At 33.5% G+C, this 20,212-nt stretch overlaps 1 protein-coding gene and 2 pseudogenes across 2 annotated transcripts; 2 read left to right on the top strand and 1 right to left on the bottom strand.

The window, feature by feature from the left end:
• The first annotated feature begins 2,996 nt into the window (after positions 1-2,996).
• LOC121780816 (RNA polymerase II transcriptional coactivator KIWI-like) lies at positions 2,997-5,721 on the top strand. Of its 2 annotated transcripts, none has more exons than XM_042178450.1 (5): positions 2,997-3,203; positions 3,679-3,818; positions 3,921-4,026; positions 5,342-5,364; positions 5,452-5,721. In XM_042178450.1, exons 2-5 carry the CDS (start codon positions 3,696-3,698, stop codon positions 5,506-5,508), a joined length of 309 nt encoding a protein of 102 aa, XP_042034384.1. In that variant the 5' UTR covers positions 2,997-3,203; positions 3,679-3,695; the 3' UTR covers positions 5,509-5,721. The 2 variants fall into 2 exon arrangements, with proteins under 2 accessions (XP_042034384.1, XP_042034385.1); XM_042178451.1 differs by lacking the exon at positions 2,997-3,203 and adding an exon at positions 3,466-3,591.
• Positions 5,722-8,375: 2,654 nt separating this feature from the next.
• Positions 8,376-10,542, top strand: LOC121781196 (annotated as a pseudogene).
• Positions 10,543-15,343: 4,801 nt separating this feature from the next.
• On the bottom strand, positions 15,344-16,048 carry LOC121781438 (annotated as a pseudogene).
• Between the last annotated feature and the right edge of the window lie 4,164 nt (positions 16,049-20,212).

Genomic DNA, 20,212 nt, shown 5'->3' on the forward strand with positions numbered 1-20,212 from the left:
TCCATCATTCTTTCACTAGAACGATCCTCTTGCCTCTTACAAGGGTAAACATTCTCAAAGAATATAGCATTCCTTGACTCAATCGTTGTTCCTTCAGCCACGCCAGGCACAGCTGACCTATGGACTAGGAAACGATAGGCACTACTATTAAGTGCATGGCCAATAAAGATGCAATCGACTGTTTTAGGGCCTATTGCAACTTGTTTCGGAGGTGGCACTTCTACCTTCGCTAAACACCCCCACACTTTGAGGTATGAATACGAAGGTTTCTTCCCTTTCCACAACTCATAAGGAGTTACATCCCTATTTTTTAGTGGAATTTTGTTCAGGATATGATTCGCTGTTAACACAGCCTCCCCCCACATGTTCTGGGGTAATCCTGAATTAATCAACAAAGGATTCATCATCTCTTTTAGTGTTCGATTTTTGCGTTCAGCAACACCATTTGATTGAGGAGAATATGGAGCTATGGTTTGGTGAATTATACTACTTGCATGACATAATTCTGCAAACGGAGCTACATACTCACCACCTCTATCACTTCGAACACACTTAATTCGACAATTAAGTTGATTTTCGGCTTCATTTTTGAAGTCTTTAAACGCTTCAATTGCCTCATCTTTACTTCTTAATAAGTAAAGGTAACAATACATTGTGCAATCATATACAAATGTGATGAAGTACTTTTTACCACCTCTTGTTTGCACAAATTTCAAATCACATACGTCTGTATGGATCAATTCAAGAGGTTTTGTGCTTCGCTCTACCGAATGGAACGGCAGTTTAGTCATTTTGGCTTCAACACACACTTCACATCTTTCTTGTGAGTTAAATTTATCTACTTTTAGTAAATTAAGATTTACTAATCTTTTTATAGCATTTAGATTTACATGTCCCAATCTATTGTGCCATAAGTCAGAGCTTTCAAGCAAATAAGAGGATGTGTCATTTTCCTTATTGCTTATTCCTTTTCCACGGTGAATGACCGTAACATTCAGCTCAAAAAGCTCATTCACTAGGTGACCTTCACCTATGAACTTTTCATACTTGGTCAATATAACCTTTTCACACTCAAATTCTAGTGAAAATCCATGATTTACTAGAAGTGAGCCTGACACCAAATTATTTCGGATGTCTGGGACATGCAGTACATCCCTAAGGGTAAGAACTTTTCCAGATCCTAATTTTAGGAACACATTACCCACACCAACCACCTTAGAAGAGGCTTGGTTTCCCATACGTACTTTTCTACCTCCAACAGATTTGTAGGTAGAAAAAACGCTTCTTTCGGAGCACACATGACATGTGGCACCTGTATCAACAAACCATTCATTTGGATTGTTACCATGGTTCACATCGGAGACCATTGCGATCACCTCGTGATCTTTGTTGTTTATAACAACACGTTCAAATAATTTGCACAATATTGTCTCCAACAATAAGTACACAATTATATTGAACCATATGTGCATTGGTATATTCAACAACCCATGCATCCCAATTATTACTACCAAGTCAAAATTGGTCTTGCTTGTCAACTGACAAACGATAAACACAATTCTCAAGAGAATAGATCTCAAGGAATTAACCATTTCGTAGCTCATGAACATTGGTACTGTTCGTTTCTTCATTCCAGCTTTGGTGCTCATGTTTCCTCCAACTTCAATTGGTATAATCCTGTCTTAGAAGAGTACACTAATTTGTCTTGCGATTGTTAGAAATAATGGGAAGAAATTCCCAAGCCGTGTACAGGCGGTACTCTAACTATTACAATCGAAATGAAACTTGCAGCAAATAGAGGAATGAAAATTACAACGAAAATAAAGCAAACCAAATTTATAAGTCGAGTCGAGGAAAGCCCTCTTTCCGCAAGACAAATTACGCCCCGGCTAGTGCTCACGGAATGGCGTATTTCCCCCAAAGATAAAACGACTTCCTCCTAGCGTGTAGAAGCACCTCAAACCCGCTAGGCACCGGCGAACTTGATGGAGTTCCGAGAATCGAGCTATGCAATGCTCCTAGAATGCATACTATGATGTAGAGACTAGAGAGAGTAGAGAGAATATTTTGTGGTGTTGTTGGTGTATTCTATTCTCCCAAGCTCCACCTATTTATAGGATGGGGGAGGCCACCTCAAAGGTCTTGGCATTAAGGGACACCATAAACCAAAATGAGGTGAAAGGCCAAAGGACTTGGAAATGAAAGGCTAAAAGCCATTCCATTTCACACGTTTCCAACATTTCCTTGTTTGATTCTATTACTTTTGGTGCATCATTAGTAGTAGTTCCATAATCCTAATCAAATGTCTCTTTAACTTTGAATATGATAGATCCTTGTGGTGATGAATTATCAATTAGATTTGTTCAAATGATAATTTGATAATGGATTTCATGTGCTAATAGTAGTTGATCTCGGATTCTCGCGCATCCGTAGGATTCTTAGATTAACGAAGATAAGTTTTTAGAATATGTGTTCAACTTTTCTTGAACTTTTGTATGTCAAGCATGTTCAGTGCTAACATCGTGAATTGTTTGTAAGGTCCCGTAATTCATAAGATAAAGTTGGATTTTAGAATAAATCATTGTATTATCCATGAGTGTTTGGAGTAACATGTTTTTCTCTTAAATCGTCTTACTTGTTTTATTTCTTTTTATTGTTTTTGCATGATCTTTAATTAAAAACCTTCAAATCAAAATACCTCTTAAGTATGTGTTTTCTATATTTTAGAGTTAAATAATCTTTCCTTCCCTGTGGATCGACACCTTAAATTACTACACACGAAGCTGTAATCTTGCAGCGAATTAATAATATTTGGGTTAATTAATTAAACTTGAGTGCAAAATTATATTATTATAATAGACCTAAAATTACACATCATCTATATTTCTAAAAGCCCAAATTATTGAATTTAATACAAAAAGCCTAAACTAAAGTTAAAGCCCAAATTATTGAATTTAATACAAAAAGCCTAAACTAAAGTTAAAGACATGATAGAACAATAGTGTCTCCCTAATAGACTAAACACTAAAGTGACGCCTCTACATCACCGCAGCTGCACTCCCATCTCTCCCTCTTACCTCCTCACCCACGTTGCCCCGTTGGCCTAACTGCCTCACTGCATTGCTGCCACGTCTTCTTTCGCCTACCTGCTTCGTCCGCGGAATTTCTGGATTTGCTTCGAATTTCTGGGTTCGATTTCTTAGGTATTAAGATTTGATTTGATCTAATAATATTTCATTTTGTTTCTGTTTGATTTATTTTGTTGAATTCTTGTTTGCATTCTAAAGTAGGAGTACTGTATTTGTAGAGTTTTGAAACTTATTTTGGAAGTTTCATCGCAGCTCAAAAACTCTCTCTTTCTCTATCTCTCTTTTGGAATCGATATCTTTTTTAGGATGATGCTTTGGAAAGTGAAACTTCGTTGTAACGGAATCCATATATTTTACTTCAGCAAATTTAATTTTTATTTATTTATCAATTCATCCAACTATCCCTTTTAAGTAGTATAGATAGATTTGAAACGGCTCAATAGTGTTTTAATAAAACCCTTACGCATTCCACATCTTTCCCCAAAATCATCCAATTTCCGTGGTTAGCTCTTCTCTCACAATAATTCTCATTCGACTTCTTTTGCTGCATTCAACTAAAGTTGCTTGCGTGGATGTTTTTGTGTGGTAGTGTTGAAATAGGTGGAAATGTCGAACAGGGGCAAGAAGAGGGAGGAGGAAGGCGCGCTCTCCGAAGGCAACGAGCCTCCAAAGAAGATTTCGAAGCCGGACAATGATTCAGATGACCCTGATCAAATCGTAGTATGTGAGGTATCTGTGCTTATTTCCCGGCTTTTAATACCGTAAGCTGATTTATGTAAAAGAGTATTTGCTTTTTTTTTCAAACCGTGATTTTGATTATGTGGAATGTAGTTGTCGAAGAATCGGAAAGTGTCGGTGAGGAACTGGCAGGGAAAGGTTGTGGTTGACATTAGGGAATTCTATTCCAAAGACGGCAAGGAATTTCCTGGCAAGAAAGGTCCCACTTTTTTAAATTCTAATCTATCGACCTTTTAGTTTGATAATGTTATGTCAACTGTATGTATCTATGTGAAAACACAAAATTATACATACAAACTCAGCATTCTCCAAGGTGTTATGTTTTGTGACTAGTGAGTGTAGATGATAGCTTGTTTACATGTGCTTGAAGCTGAGTGTATGAGTTTGGTTGAAGTACCTCCAATCAATTACATAATATACATTAGTTTTTGCTTCTTCATAAAGCCTTAGTGTTTTTGGGTGTGTGGTTCATAACTAGGTTTTCTGACTGTTTATATCATTGACTACTAGATTCTTGGTTTCTATCGAATTTGATAATGAGTGCTGTTATCACTATCTTAGAAGTTGTGAAGGAAACATTATGATGATGTAAAGCTAACGGATGAGATACATTTGACTGATCAATTTTAGACTTCTAGTGCCATATAGTGTATCATTTTTAGAGACTTGGAAGTCGTGGAAAGCTTGTGAACGTGGAGTTGAGCTTAGGTTTCTAGCTTAAACTTTTTACCCGAGTTCTTCATTGTCCTGTGTTCTATAAGTTTTGTTGTTACAATCGGATAATCTCTTAAGATGATTGTTGGAGCCAAGAAGATTGATCTTGCTAAAATTTTGTTATTTTGCTCTTAACGTATGTTTTTTTTATGCTGTGTCATGTGTGTCTGTGTTTTCCCCTCGTTTTATATGTAGGTTGTGTAAATACACGTTTACCATGATGCTTTTTAGACTTTGCTTCTTTACTTTGTTATATAAGTGAATTGACTTTTGTTGTTTAAGGAGGTTAAACACATTAAATTCACATTCCCATGTTGATGATATCAATGAGAATGAGGATGGCAGTTGAGGTTGTTGATGTTGATTGAGGAGGATTCAAATTTAGACTAAATTAGCATTGATGTATGATGGTTTTATATTTTAATTATTGAGTTAAGACTTCAGTTATTGGAGATACTATGTAATGGTTATGACTTTATATTTTTAATTGTTCTAAAATTTGAAATATTATGTTTTTATCATTTACTTAATATTTGTCTTATTTTATTTTTTTATACCGTCATAACCTTGTGGTAGTTTTTTAGTCAACCACAGTAAACCACTGCCATACGCAATTCATAACATGGATTCTGATACATTGTTATTTTGATATCTTCACTTGGATTTTGCTGTAGTATTGTATTGTGATCCGCCGGATGCCTATAATGTACCAAAACTTATACATTGTTGATATGAAACTACTACAGTATATATTTGTTTTATGGTGGCTGTAAGTAACTCTTCTTTATTTATGATTACAGGTATCTCATTGTCCATGGACCAGGTATGTTTCAGTTATAACTCACTCATAAGCACTTGCTCCATGCTTTCCTGATCTTAAGATATGTTTGTTGTTCATCCCTTCTTGCAGTGGAAAATTCTTAGAGATCACGTTGATGAAATTAACCAGGAGATTGAGAATACATAACAGTGTCTATGGATCTATGTGTTTTGTTCCTAGAAAGGAATTGGCAAGGAACCTCCAACTTACTAATGAAACAGTTTAGGGACGAGCATTTGCTTTGTATGGTAACTATCTGTAGAATGTTTTCTTGACAAGGAGCCCCATGTGCAGTATTATTCTCGAATACAATGTACTGACTGCTCGATGATTGGTGCAATATCCATCTCCGTTTCATCATCTTTTTTCCTCTCTGGTCACTGATAATTCTAAGAAAAATAGAGTACATTTGCTATTTTTGGTCGTTCCCGAAAAATAGAGTACATTTAAAAAAAGGAAAGTTTTGAACAACTTTTCTCTTACTTTTTTCCCTTCTCCTTTACTATGGACCACACATTCTACTAACCATACTTCTCTCTTACTTTTTTTTGTCTCTCTTACTTTCTCAATTTCACATTAAAATCTGTGTAATTCACAATATGTCTTATTTTTCTTGGATGGAGGGAGTATAAATTATACTCATTCGTCCCATCGAAGATGACTTTTTTTTTAGTTCGTCTCATCCAAGATGACCTATTACTAAAAATAGAAATTCATTTATGTCTACTTTATTCTATCTCTCTTACTTTATGCTATCAACCTCACACACAAAATAAAATTGTATAAAATCATGTGCCGACATGAAGGGGTCATTTTATTTGGGACGGATGGAGTGGCATCATAAATTCAATAAAATTCTCAAAAATTAAAATGGGAATGCATGATTAAATAATGCTCCATCCATCATATAAAAGATGTCACAGTTCTGAGATGATACGAGATTTAAAGAAGTTCAGTTTTTATGTATTAAGTGGAAAAAAGGTAATTTTTATATTAATATAAGAATTTTTTTAAAAAAATGAAAATGCCACATCTTTAATAGGTTAAATTAAAAAGGAAAGTGAAATATTCTTGTATCAGTATGTTATGATTGATCCTGACATATTTAAAAACTCTTATTTAAGATTTGTAAAACTTAAGCAAATACAATTTGATAAATTTGAAACTATGCTTTAGAATTTAAAATCTTTCTCATTGACGATTTATTTGTTCTCAAATTTTTTCAATTATTTTATTGTATTAAAAAGTTTACAAATGTCCTATGTATGATTTTGAATGCTTTAGAATTTAAAATCTTTCTCATTGACGATTTATTTTTTCTCATTTTTTTTCAATTATTTTATTGTATTAAAAAGTTTACAAATGTCCTATGTATGATTTTGTTCTGCGATTCTGTATTTAAATTTGATTTTGCGTAGATCAAAAGATGATCCAAACAAGAATGCATCTAAATCCAGAAATGCAGCCCAAATCTTGGTCCAAGGATTAAGTGATCTAATGGTCAATAATTAACTAAAAACACGGAGGGTCATTATTAAGCAGTTTTAGGTCATATTATAAAATTTGAGTTTGATGTCATGTTAAGATCATTTTAGGTCATCCTTGGTTAGAATGACTTAAAAATAAACTAACAATGACCTAAAAATTCCCTACGTATGATTTTGTTCTACGTTTCTATATTTAAATCTGATTTTGCGTAGATCAAAACCTTATATATATGTTAATCAATTGCTAACTAATTATCAATCTCAAATTAAGACTAAATCTTAGCCATTAGATTAGGAGATCTAATGGTTGAAATAATACCACATGGATTATATTTAAAATTAAAAATACTAAATAAACTTAAAGGGTATATAGGTCAATTCTTATATATGGTAGTTAAAACTAACCACTTTCTCTCTCCTCAAAACTTGAAATTTACGTAACTCTCTCTATTTAAATTATTTTTTCGTAAAAAATATACTCCCTCCGTCCCGTGTTACTTGCACGTATTTCCTTTCTGAGCGTCCCAAGTTATTTGCACTCTTTCCATTTTTAGTAAAAATTATCACCTACAGCCGTAATATTTGACTTTGTCTATCACTCATTCCTTAATCTCCGTGGCGAAAAGGAAACGTTCAAGTAACGCAGGACGGAGGGAGTATCAAATTAAAGGCAATTTCATTAGGATTCTAACGAGATCTCAATTGCATATGTTCCAACGATGATCGGATGATGAAATTTTATAATTGTTATTTTAATTTTCGTAATGTTGATACTAAGATTTTATATCAATAAATGCATCAAACAATCTCAATATAATACATGTACAATATCAATAAAACTGTGTTGATATTTTTCGGTACTTGGGTTGAGATTCTCATGTCACTATTTTGATATTTGTAATACACTATGGTGATATATAAACTTTGAAAATTATTATGTTATAACAGATTTACTATTTTACCCTTTTGTTTATATTTTATATACTCTCTCCGTCCCAAAGAAGATGGCACACTTGGGAGATGACACGAGAGTTTAGGAGATATTGTTTTGTGTGTTAAGCTGTGAGAGAAAATATAATTTTATAATTGATGTGTGAGGAAACTTTTTCTAAAAACGGAAATGTGACATCTTTTGTGGGACAAACTAAAAAGGAAAGTGTGACGTCTACTATGGGACGGAGGGAGTACTAGTTATTGAAATACGTGAACTTTAATCTCATCCACACATTTTAAGATCTAATGGTATAGAATTGGTCTTAGTTGGAGTCTCATTATTCACAAATCTACTTCTTAATGCCGAACTAGAGACTACAAATTAGTTGGAGTCCCACTATTCACAAATCCACTTCTTTTAACTTCTTAATGTTTTCATTGTTCTAGCTCGATTGACTAGTCTCCGATTCATATCAGAATCTCTATTAATTAGTCAAGTAAAAGCCAAGAACGAGCTTCTGTTTCAATCAACAAAATCTACAAATTAATTGCTGAATTGAATCCAAAGTCAACTGCACTGCCCTGACAAAATGATGTCTGCTTTACACCATAGCATTCCATCTCTATCTCGGTTTCAGTTATTAATCACCGTTTTATGCCGCAATATCGGGTCAAAACTCCAATTTTTCCGCCTGCTGCTCTGCCGAATTCAACATCCCCTTTATCTTCTTTCAGTCAGGTAATATAAATAATAATTGGTTTTAAATAAATTTTATTTTTTCCGGGTTTTGTAGTTGATTGAGTCTTTAATCAGTGGATTGGATTTATCAGAAGCTGGAGCCGAGGCCGCTCTCGATTTCCAGCTTTGATCAGCGCATTTTTGGATGAAACTTCATTATGAGAATGTACCTTGACAACGATGTGCTCTTATCATTCCCATATGGATGGCTTTTGCATATGCATTGTAAAAATATAAGCTCTCTATACATGTTTGGAAGTTTGATAGTGAGGGAGGCTGCATTAACTTGGTTTGTTGTGAAATAGATAGTTGGGCTATTGTCGAAAATTGGAAGGGCTGGTTGATGCTGTTGACATTGTTGGAACTGGTGGTGATGGCGCCAATACAGTTAATATCTCTACCGGGGCTTCGATTCTTGCTGCAGCTAGTGGCGCAAAAATGGCTAAGCTGGGACCTCGTCTCGTCCATATTATGTCTTCCGACTGCTTGGTTAAACGTATAATCTTGAAATTTTGTATTGCATCTCAGCAAGGGAATCGGTCGAGTTCATCTGCTTGTGGGGTAGTGCCGATGTACTTGTAGCCTTAGGAGTTGCAATTAGCCTGGAACCGGAGGTATTTGCACAGAGTTTATATTTTTCTTGCTCTAAATATCTATAGTTAATTACTCCAACGTTTACAATTAATAGAGACAGATCCTGCATAGTTGAGTGAAGAGAATTAGGTATTTGTTTCTTGCATTTGATATGTGACATTGCAAAGGTCAGAAACCTTGAAGCCTCATTAGATATGAGTGTAGGAATCTTAGAAAAGGTATGATTTGAGGCTTAGAAAAACCTGTTTCAACTGTCTTCCTAGCCATGAAGTTGCTGCCTTTGTTGTTCTCTTTGCAATTTGAAGTTGATATTATTACCTTGAGATAATTCGTCGATTACTTTCAGGCAACTTTAACCAACAGAGGGTCACCGGAAATTCATTAAGCGATTAAGTGCCATGGATTTCTTTTTAATACTTTAAGCACTCCATGCAGGGTGTTAGAAGGTGGGTGTGTAAATGAAGAAGGAATTGGTTTTATGATGGCTCCAATATACCATCCAGCGATGAACATTGTTAGACCTGTCCGATTATAGCTGAAAGTAAAGACTGTATTTAACATCTTAGGGCCCATGTTGAATCCAGCCAGAGTTCCTTTCGCTGTTGTTGGGGTGTACACAGAAGATCTGGTGAGTGAGTACATCTACCCAAGCTGAAGGATGTTGTTTATGGATTTGAATATCTTTTTGGTATGTGGGCAGAAACTGACTGTGTTTTCGTTTACTGTCAGATCGATAAAATGGCGAAAGCAGTTCAAAGATTTGGCATGAAAAGGACTCTGATTGATCACTCAGAGGGGCTGGATGAGATGAGTCCCCTTGGTAAGATGCAGTTTCCGTTGTAGTGGATCTTGATTACCATGTATTGTTCTTTGTAGCAGCAGTTTATGCTTTTAGCTTGATTATATAAACAGGGCCTGGACTAGTTCTTGATGTCACCCCAAACAAGATAGAAAAGTTTTCATTTGATCCACGTAAGAACCTACCCTCCTCGATTGCTAGCTTATTTCTCGGAGAGTGACTCGATTGTTTATGTCAGTGGAGTTTGGAATCCCCCGCTGCACGGTGGAGGGCCAGAGTATAATGCGGACGTCCTGAGGCACGCTTTAGCAGGAGAAAGGGGGTCTATTGCCAATGCCTTGGTAATATATCCTCATCTCCTTTTCAATGCTTATTAGACGAAATTTTAAATTTTACCCCGTTTTACTTGGTTTTCACTCCAATTCAGGCGCTGAACGCTGCTGCAGCAGCTCTTCTCGTAAGTGGACGTGTGGACAACCTAGCGGAAGGAGTGGATGTGGCGCGTAAAACGCACGAATCTGGCAAAGCCCTCGAGACTCTCCATGGCTGGATTGAGATGTCGAATGTAAGAAGACGAGATATGTCTTATTTTAATTAATAATGAAAGGGACATTGCTAGGGTTGGCAAATCGTGCGTGTCGAGTCGTTATCGTGTCGACACAATAACAACAAACACGAACACGACCCGTTAAGAAAACTCCAAACACGAACACGACCCGCTACCCTCAGACACGAACTCATTAACGACACGAACCAATTCGGGTCAACACGACTTGATAACAACACATACATGACATGACACGATAACGACTCGATAACAACACGACCTGATAACGGTTGAACCTATTAAAAACATCCAATTGCTAATTACAAAATCTGATCTAAACATAAAAACATCAATAATTTCTTAGTAACAAAATCCAACAAAAATCCAACAAAAATCAACAAAAATGAAAATAATAAGAATTAATAATATTATAATATTATTTCTTAACGTATAACACGAACCCGACATGAAATTTTCGTAAGCTCTGACCCAAACCCATTAATTTCGTGTCGGTTCGTGTCGTGTTACCGTGTCGTGTCAAAAATTGCTAGTCCTAGATATTGCTTTGTACTTTCAGAAGGTGGAAGCTGATGCGCCAACCCCTGCTTAATAGTTAATACCAACAAAGAGCTCATAGCTATTCACGTGTGAACCAAATCCAGTAGACCATCTCCAACCATTTACACTAAACTAAATGTCACATCAAATATGATACTACTCTAACTATTTATATTAAACTCAAACTTAAAAGAATATTATTTTTTATATTATCTATTTTTTACTCATAAGAAAAACTTTTAGGTATTGCTTTAGTGTAAATCTAAATATAAGTATTTTTATTAAAAAAACAAAAAATGAAATTAATTTTGAGTACTATTGGAACTAATTATTTATTCTATTTTAGGTTTTATTATACTCTGGGATATGGTATGATAAACTGTAGTCTCTCCCTTGGGAGTTGTTTAATTGTTTTGGTAAGAGAAGCTGAGAACTAACCTATTATCATAAATAAATCGAAATATTAAATATATTGGTGCCCTATTTTTTAAAATAATGTATCCAATTTGTCTTATTTTCAAAGATATATATATAACTTCGCAAAAGTTTGACGTTGTAGCTATGTCCCTTGGGGTGTGATCCGTTGCTAACTTTTATTAAGTTGCTAACTTGCTAACTTATGAATGTAGTGTATTAAAAATGTTAATATGATGATAATGAGATGTCAACATAAACTTAAGTTGATATTTTAATACATTATATTGACATTAATATTTAGAGTGAACTACATAAACCATCCCTGACGTTTCCATTTGTTTCACTCCAGACCCCTGACAAAAAAAAATATCACCACACGTCTCTGGCGTTTAACATAATCACATATCGTATATTTGTAGCCATTTTTCGGACTAAAATACCCTTATGCCATGCAGGGCATTTCAGTCATTTTTACTCTGCACATGGCTGCATTTTTGTAGACATTAACTCTACACATGGCTGCGCTTTTGTCAAATCATAGTATAATTGTTTGAGTTGATTTATTTGTTTTCACAGATACCATAAAAATACCATAAAAAATTTGTTAAGACTTTGAATTTGATACACAATTAATCAATAGATATTATAAATACAATAAACCAGCACAAAAAATATATTATACTCCTAACAGTTAATCCATTAGATTCACTACTAAGTATTTAATTCTCCACCGCCGACGCAAATTTATTCTTTAATTCATAGATATACATTTTGATTTTACATGCATAAAGATAAAGATGCGTACTGTATAATTCATAGGATTTCCTTTGTTATATTTTTCCTCTGTATATTAAAATGTTTTTGCTAATCCTTTTAGTTAATTATTTTATTAATTAAATTTATAGATTTTATTATTAAATATATAAAAGTTGTTCCATGCAAAATATTATTACTACTACTACAAGAAAAAGAGTGTGTGGTTTCGTTAATATTTTTATTCTTTTTTATGAAATATTTTATTTTATTTAGTAAAAACACATTTGGCTAGTCATTTCAATTATAACTCATTTTTATAGTTGAATATAAAGTGTTTTTACTACATAAAAAATAATAATATTAAAGAAAAGAAGTAATTTTTTATTAAACAACGCACACTTTTTTTTCTTTTAATATTTTCTATAGAATATATGTTATATTTTTAATAATAAAATTCATAAATTTATATTGTTAAAGTAATTAACTCATTACTAAAAGGACTGGCAAAGAAACCATTGGAAATCCTAATAAAGAATTAAAGGATTTAAAGCATCTTTAAAGTATACTATATAAATAACATGTAAATGGATTACTGAATAAAGCTGTGTGGACGGTGGGGTTAAATGAACAGTATATCACATGTTGCTGCGTTTAATGAACAAAACTCTGCGGTGAACAGTAAGTAGCAGGTACATGCAGTGCAGCAGCCTGCCACAACAGATTTCCATTGGATATGACCATAATGCCCTTTTGGGGCTAAAGGGTCTTTAAGTCCGAAAAAACATGTTATGTGATTATGTTAAACGCCAGAGACGTGTGGTGAAATTATATTTTGTCAGGGGTCTGGAGTGAAACAAATGGAAACGTCAGGGATGGTTTATGTAGTTCACTCTAATATTTAAATGTCAACACGGTTTAATAAATTGCCAATAAAAATATGTGTTGACATTTTAATGTGATCGTGTTGACATTTTTAATACACTACGTTGATGAGTTAGCAAGTTAACAATTAAGAAAAGTTAGCATTATAACGCACCCCTACGTCCCTTTCTATCTAACTAGACAAAATAAGCATGTTTAGAAGTAGTCGAGATCTAACATTTTCAGCATCTATCGCTAGGTATGTGCTTATAAAACAACTAATTTTAAAGTTATAATCTACTTCCAATTTCGTGCTGCCATGTGACACAAAACATGCATTACTATAAATATTAAAATGCAATATACATTTGTTGAATTTGTAGATGGATTTCTGCATATTGCATTTTAGTTATACGCAAAAATTAGTGAAAAATATGAGCTAATAAGATAAAAAAAATTATTATGAATAAAAAAAATTTAATGTCAAATTGATAAAGTAAGACAAAAAAAACATGAACTATTGTTAGTAAAAAATACTATGATCCAATAAAATAGAAAAATTTACTATAAATATATATGAAGCCTATTTGTGATGGACTGATTTAAATGGAAAAACAAGGTTAATTTTTATAGACATAGTTAATGTATCCTATTTTTTTGGGAATATTTATCAAAAACTCTGAAAAATAAAAACTTAAAAAAGCTACGGTAGCATATGTTGATAAGTAATTTGCATAATTAAGTTGGTCAACTCAAGTATATATCCATTTCTGTACTCAATGAAGAGTCATGTATTAGACTATATTCATGTTTAGAGGGATCTATAAAAACCTTTGTTATGTATCATTTCAATCAATTAAAAACATATTCACAATCTAGCCAAATATATCCTCATCATATTTCTCGTTAAATATCAAGTGTGGCATACTTCTCTTTGAAAAATAAAACTCCAGAAAGCTGAAAATTATGTATCATTTCAATCAATTAAAAACATATTCACAATCTCGCCAAATATATCCTTATCATTTTCTCTTTAAATATCAAGTGTGGCATACTTCTCTTTGAAAAATAAAACTCCAAAAAGCTGAAAATTAGATACATATATAAAACATAATTAACTTATAAAATCATATACACTCCCGAGCAAATTATAAGACAAATAATCAAATAAATCACAAATAAAAGCCAAATAATTTGTCCCTTATTTTTTAAAACTGGAATGATAAATCACATAAGTCATTTTTATGATGAAACCACGATGAGGTGTCAACTAGATTTCGGACTTATCCCACCATTATTTCTAGGTATACAACATGCTGTAATGTGTCAACATTTTTTTGTTCATGGAGATAAATATGGTTACACATAATCACGGATTTCATCATAAAAACAACATATGGAATAATTGCGAAATTTAAAACTTGATGATTTATGTGTCAACGTTGTTTTGTTCATGGAGATAAATATGGTTACACATAATCACGGATTTCATCATAAAAACAACATATGGAATAATTGCGAAATTTAAAACTTGATGATTTATATCAGAAAAAGTTTTGAACAAACTAAAATTTATTGAACAAACTAAAATTTGACTATGCTTCGTAATTTATTTGGCAATTGCCCTAAACTACACATACTTAAGAATTTGAGAAACTGGCCCAACATTGTATCACCAGGAAACATAAGGGTTTATCTTCCTAACAACGGTTTTGACATAAAAGGTGTCAAAAGCGGAGAAATTCTCTCAAAATTAGAAACTTAGAAGAGATGAAACGTAAAAGCAGAGACTTTTCCTAACTACGGTTTTGACATAAATCAGAGTTTCATTAAAAAAAACCTAGTACAGCTTAGAAAGGAGGTTTTTAAACTAACTTAAAAGGATTTTGAAAAAAAAAGGTACAAACGAAATTGTAGAGATAGCATAATCACACAGCCATAAATAAATACTTACAACATACACTGAATAGAACAAGAAATGGTGATTAGAAGAGAAAATACTACGGTTTTGAAATAAATCAGAGTTTCATTAAAAAAAACCTAGTACAGCTTAGAAAGGAGGTTTTTAAACTAACTTAAAAGGATTTTGAAAAAAAAAAGGTACAAACGAAATTGTAGAGATAGCATAATCACACAGCCATAAATATATACTTGCAACATATACTGAATAGAACAAGAAATGGTGATGAGAAGAGCAAATCTATTAGGACAAAGTGCAATGCACAACTGTCGATGTGATTTTATTTATTTGTGGAGCAAAGTAAAGCTCATTTCCAACCACTAATGGAAGTTCAGAACTGCATACTTTGTTTCTGAAGAGCACCAGCTTCAGTCAGCAGTGGGACAAGTTGTCCCTGCTGGTGTTTTGCCATAACCACTGCAAACACACAGAGTTCGATCTAAAAAATGTTTCGGATTTAAAACAGTCTCTTGATAAAAAAAAAACTTACCATCAGAGCCACCTATGTGTTTGCCGTTGATGAACACGTTCGAGACAGTTCTCTGCCCCGTGCCCCCGTCCACTCATGCAGCGCTGCCTGGATATCATCGCCATCGGCTTAAGGAACAACTAGTCAGTGTCGAGAGCACATTAATGCAGAAACAGGTCAAGTGTTTTTTAAACTCACCTTCCTCATCAAGCTCGATGACTTTGTGAGTTGCTTGTAACTGGGAGAGTAGGTTCTTAACCCTAGGGCAGTAGCCACAGTACGTCTTACTGCACCAACGACACCCAGTTACCACATAATTTGTGAGGTGTTTGTAGGATAAGATGACAAACCAAGTTCAAAATTAATCAATCCTTCTAAATAAATGATACAATAGCTCAGATTATTTTTATCTATTCTAGGCTATCTGTTGGCAAATAAAACAAAATAACTACTCTACAATAATATTTCACATCACATCACATCAGTGTAAAAATAGAACTAGAACTGAAACCTATATATAAGTCTAGGGGTGGGTCGGTACGGTATACCGACCGTGCCATACCGCATACCGTACCGAAAATTACGGTATGTCAAAATTTCATACCGATACCTTACCGAATTTTCGGTATACCGGAATTCCGGTATGATAATTTTTTATACCGTTACCATACCGTAATAACGGTATGCGGTACGGTAACGGTATACCGAAAAAAACCTATTGTATCCAAAATATTTATAAATGTAATATATATATAAATGTATATTACATTTACATTTTTTAAAATTTATTTAATATATATCCAAAATATTACATTTAAATTTTTAAAATTTTAGAGAATTCTATTTTTTTATTTTTTTTAATATATAATAATAATAATAATAATAATAATAATAATAATAATAATAATATATAATAATAATAATAATAATATAATAATAATAATAATAATAATAATATAATCTATCGGTATACCGGTATACCGCGGTATACCGAAGATTCGGTATACCGCGGTATAGAAAAATTGATACCGTTACCGTACCGAAACATTGCGGTACGGTATCATACCGTACCGGAAACTGCGGTATACCAAAAAATTGGTATTTTGGGTATTTTTCCGGTACGATAAGTCCGGTATTTCGGTATAATTTTCCACCCCTATATAAGTCTAATAGTGACCACTCTTCCCATCACCAATTGATTTTAGGATGAAACCTATGGATTTCTATCACTATCCTTAAAATACGTACATGATCTGAGCTTTGCATAAGCACTCAAAATAAATCTTTTGGGTTGTGTAGAGCTTGACCTTATTGATCAAAGGGGAGGATGAAAATAATTAGAACGACTCGAAGCTCAATATGCAATATATAATGGCATTTTAAGTTGTGAAAGATTACATTTGAGTATTTGAACAATATGATACGATGATCAAACTAAACTAGGAGTGTAGAGAAGTATCTCTAACTCAAGATTAGAGATAACCCTGAAAGATTGTGATGATGTATTAGAGTTCCAATCCAGCAAATACCAACTTCCCAGGTGATTAATTCTTTTACAAGAACAATTAACTAATGGTGAAATATAAGGGAAAAATATATCATCCATGATGGCTCAGCTCAGCAAACCTAAACTTGATTATAAAAATTGGGGATTGTTTTCACCAATCAATAATTGAGTTTACAATAAATCATAAACAACGCATATAATTTATCCTCTTAGTGTCCAAAAACACAGATGTCAAATCTCTCAGCTTGAAATCTAAACAAACAAAGTATTAAATTCCCTATTTGATTTCTATTTTCTTTTCCTTTTTTTCCTTTTTCTTTTACTAAAGCCGGGAAAGAGAATTTTAGGGCACCCGCAACTAGGCATGCACAACGGTTCTGAACCGCTGGTTCCGGTTCATGAACCGGCGGTTAACAATTGATAATATGCATGAACCGGAACCGGACCGCCAAGGGTCCCGGCGATTCCGGTTCCGGTTCAAAAAACCGCCGGTTCACGAGGCGGTTCAAAACCGCCGATTCCGGGCCGGTTCGGCGGTTTCAACCAAAATTTTAAAAAAAAATATTTTTAAAAATTGATTTTTATATTTAAAAACAATTTTTACAAATAAATGAATACAAGAAATTCATAATAGCCCATACATATTTGATGGGCTTGCGAATTTATGAAACTATTCTTGGTTGTTTCTCTTTTATAGAGAGTTTATGTGTCACTTTCGATGTGGGACAAAATATGTTGAAGTATATTCTTTTATAACTACATGTTTAGAGCATTCATTCATCTTTTTCCAATGTGGGATACAAAACTTTCTTTTGTCTTCTACTTTTCTTCATGTTTTGTATGATATATATAAACAAAATTATTATTCAAATATAATCTTGATTGATAAAAATAAAGAATTATTGAGAAATATGATTTATATATAAAAAATATTTATTTGTATAATAATTATTGTTAGGTTTATACATTTTGTATAAGAATTATTCTTTCAATGTGTATAATATTATTTATTAGTTAACATATACATATATTTATAAACATAAATAAATCATTAATGATAAAGAACTAATGAATAATAGTTTATGTAATAATATTTATTGTTAAATTATAATAATAGAAGATAGAGTATTAATATAGACGAAGAATGATGAACGATCTATTATAAACTTACAAATAATAACTTTTATCCCACACTGAAAGAAAGAGTAACACATCCAATAATGTGTAACTATAAAAGAGAATAATTTCATATACTCTCTTCCAAATTAAATCAAATCCAATATACTCTCATCCAAGTATTGGCATTTTAAAAATCAAATCCAACTTTACGTAGGGAGTTTTTTTTTATCTTTTTAGTCTTTATTATATATAAAATGTGCTTAAACAAATTTCAAACAATAAGGTGAAAATTGCAATTTTATTGATAATAATTTTGAATAAGACTACAAATTACAACTTATAATGAATACATTTTATTTATAAAAATTAATAAACACTACTTAAAGTTAAACCTTTTGATTTTTAAAATATCAATACTTAATATTGGACTTGAGCATTTAAATTGGAAGATAGTGTATTGGATTATTCTTTTTTATAGTTACACATTCTTGGATGTGTTACTCTTTCTTTCAATGTGGGATAAAAGTCATTATTTATAAGTATATGATAGATCATACACCATTCTTCGTCTATATTAATACTCTATCTTCTATTGTTATAAATTAATAATAAATATTATTACATAAACTATTATTCATTAGTTATTTATCATTAATGATTTGCTTATGTTTATAAATATATGTATATGTTAACTAATAAATAATATTATACACGTTAAAAGAATAATTCTTATACAAATTGTATAAACCTAACAATAATTATTATACAAATAAATATTTTCTATATACAAATCATAGTTCTCAATAATTCTTTATTTTTATCTATCAAGAATATATTTGAATAATAATTTTGTTTATATATATTATACAAAACATGAAGAAAAGTAGAAGATAAAAGAAAGTTTTGTATCCCACATTGGAAAAAGATGAATGAATGCTCTAAACATGTAGTTATAAAAGAAAATACTTTAACATATTTTGTCACACATCGAAAGTGAAACTATGGCGGTGTACAACGCCTGGATCTGTGTTTCATACGATCCCATCCTCGGGAATCAACAAAGCCGGAAGTGTTTCTGGGAAAAGGTCTCCGAGGCCTACCACCAGATTAAGCTGAAGGGGTCCCGCCGCTGCGCATATAAGATGCTTCGCGCTCACTTTGACCGAGTCGACAGAGAGGTCAAAAGATTTTGCGGCATCTACACGAACGAAACGGCTCAGTACCAAAACGGGCGCCAACATTCTATGGTCGGCTTTGCGCGTCTACCACGACGACACCGGCAAACAATTCAAATTTGTTGATGTTTGACAGGTCGTCAAGAACGAAGAAAGGTGGGCCGGCAGTGTCCGCTTCAGCTCGGGCTCAACCTCCAAGCGCACAAAGCACGCGGCGAGTGGCCAATACTCGTCTGGTGACGCCGGTGAGGGTAGCGGCGCACAAGAGGGTGCCTCGCAGGAGGTTGAGGGCACGGTCGGCGATGCCGAAGAATCTTCCCTTGGGCGCCGTCGGCCGCAAGGGACCAAGGCGGCTAGAGCGAGGAAGGGCAGAGGAGAATCAAGTCAAGCTGGCTCGGGCTTGGGCTTGGGCTCGGGCTCGGGCTCGGGCTCGGGGGAGGCTCGAACTCCCTTATGGCCATGTACATGACCGCCACAATGGCGGACACTTCCCGCTCTACGCCCGCCCAGTACCAAGCCTGGTGGAACGGAATTGTCTTTATGGCAGCACAACTTGGCCTTCCGCCTCCTACCGGCTTTAGTGCACCTCCACCGCCTTCGGGGGAAGATTCGCCGGCGGAGTAGTTTTTTTATTTTCTATAAAATTGTATTTTAAATTATGCCACGTTTATTTTTTTAGGATTTTAATTGTGTGTTTTTTTAATTTTTTAACTTTTAAGTTGTATTTTTATTTTATGTTGTAATTTTATTTTATTGTTAATGAAGTGTGTTTTTTATTAATTGAATTTGTTGAAAAAAATAAAAAAAATGAAATTGAATAAATAGTAATTTAAGGGACGGAGGGTTGCAGGTTCCGTCCCTTAGTTAAGGGATGTAGTAAAAAAGTACAGTGGGGCCCGCAAATAGTGTTTTAAGGTACGGTATAGTGAC

The sequence above is a fragment of the Salvia splendens genome, chromosome 20 (genome assembly GCF_004379255.2).
Source record: "Salvia splendens isolate huo1 chromosome 20, SspV2, whole genome shotgun sequence".
Taxonomy (NCBI): domain Eukaryota; kingdom Viridiplantae; phylum Streptophyta; class Magnoliopsida; order Lamiales; family Lamiaceae; genus Salvia; species Salvia splendens.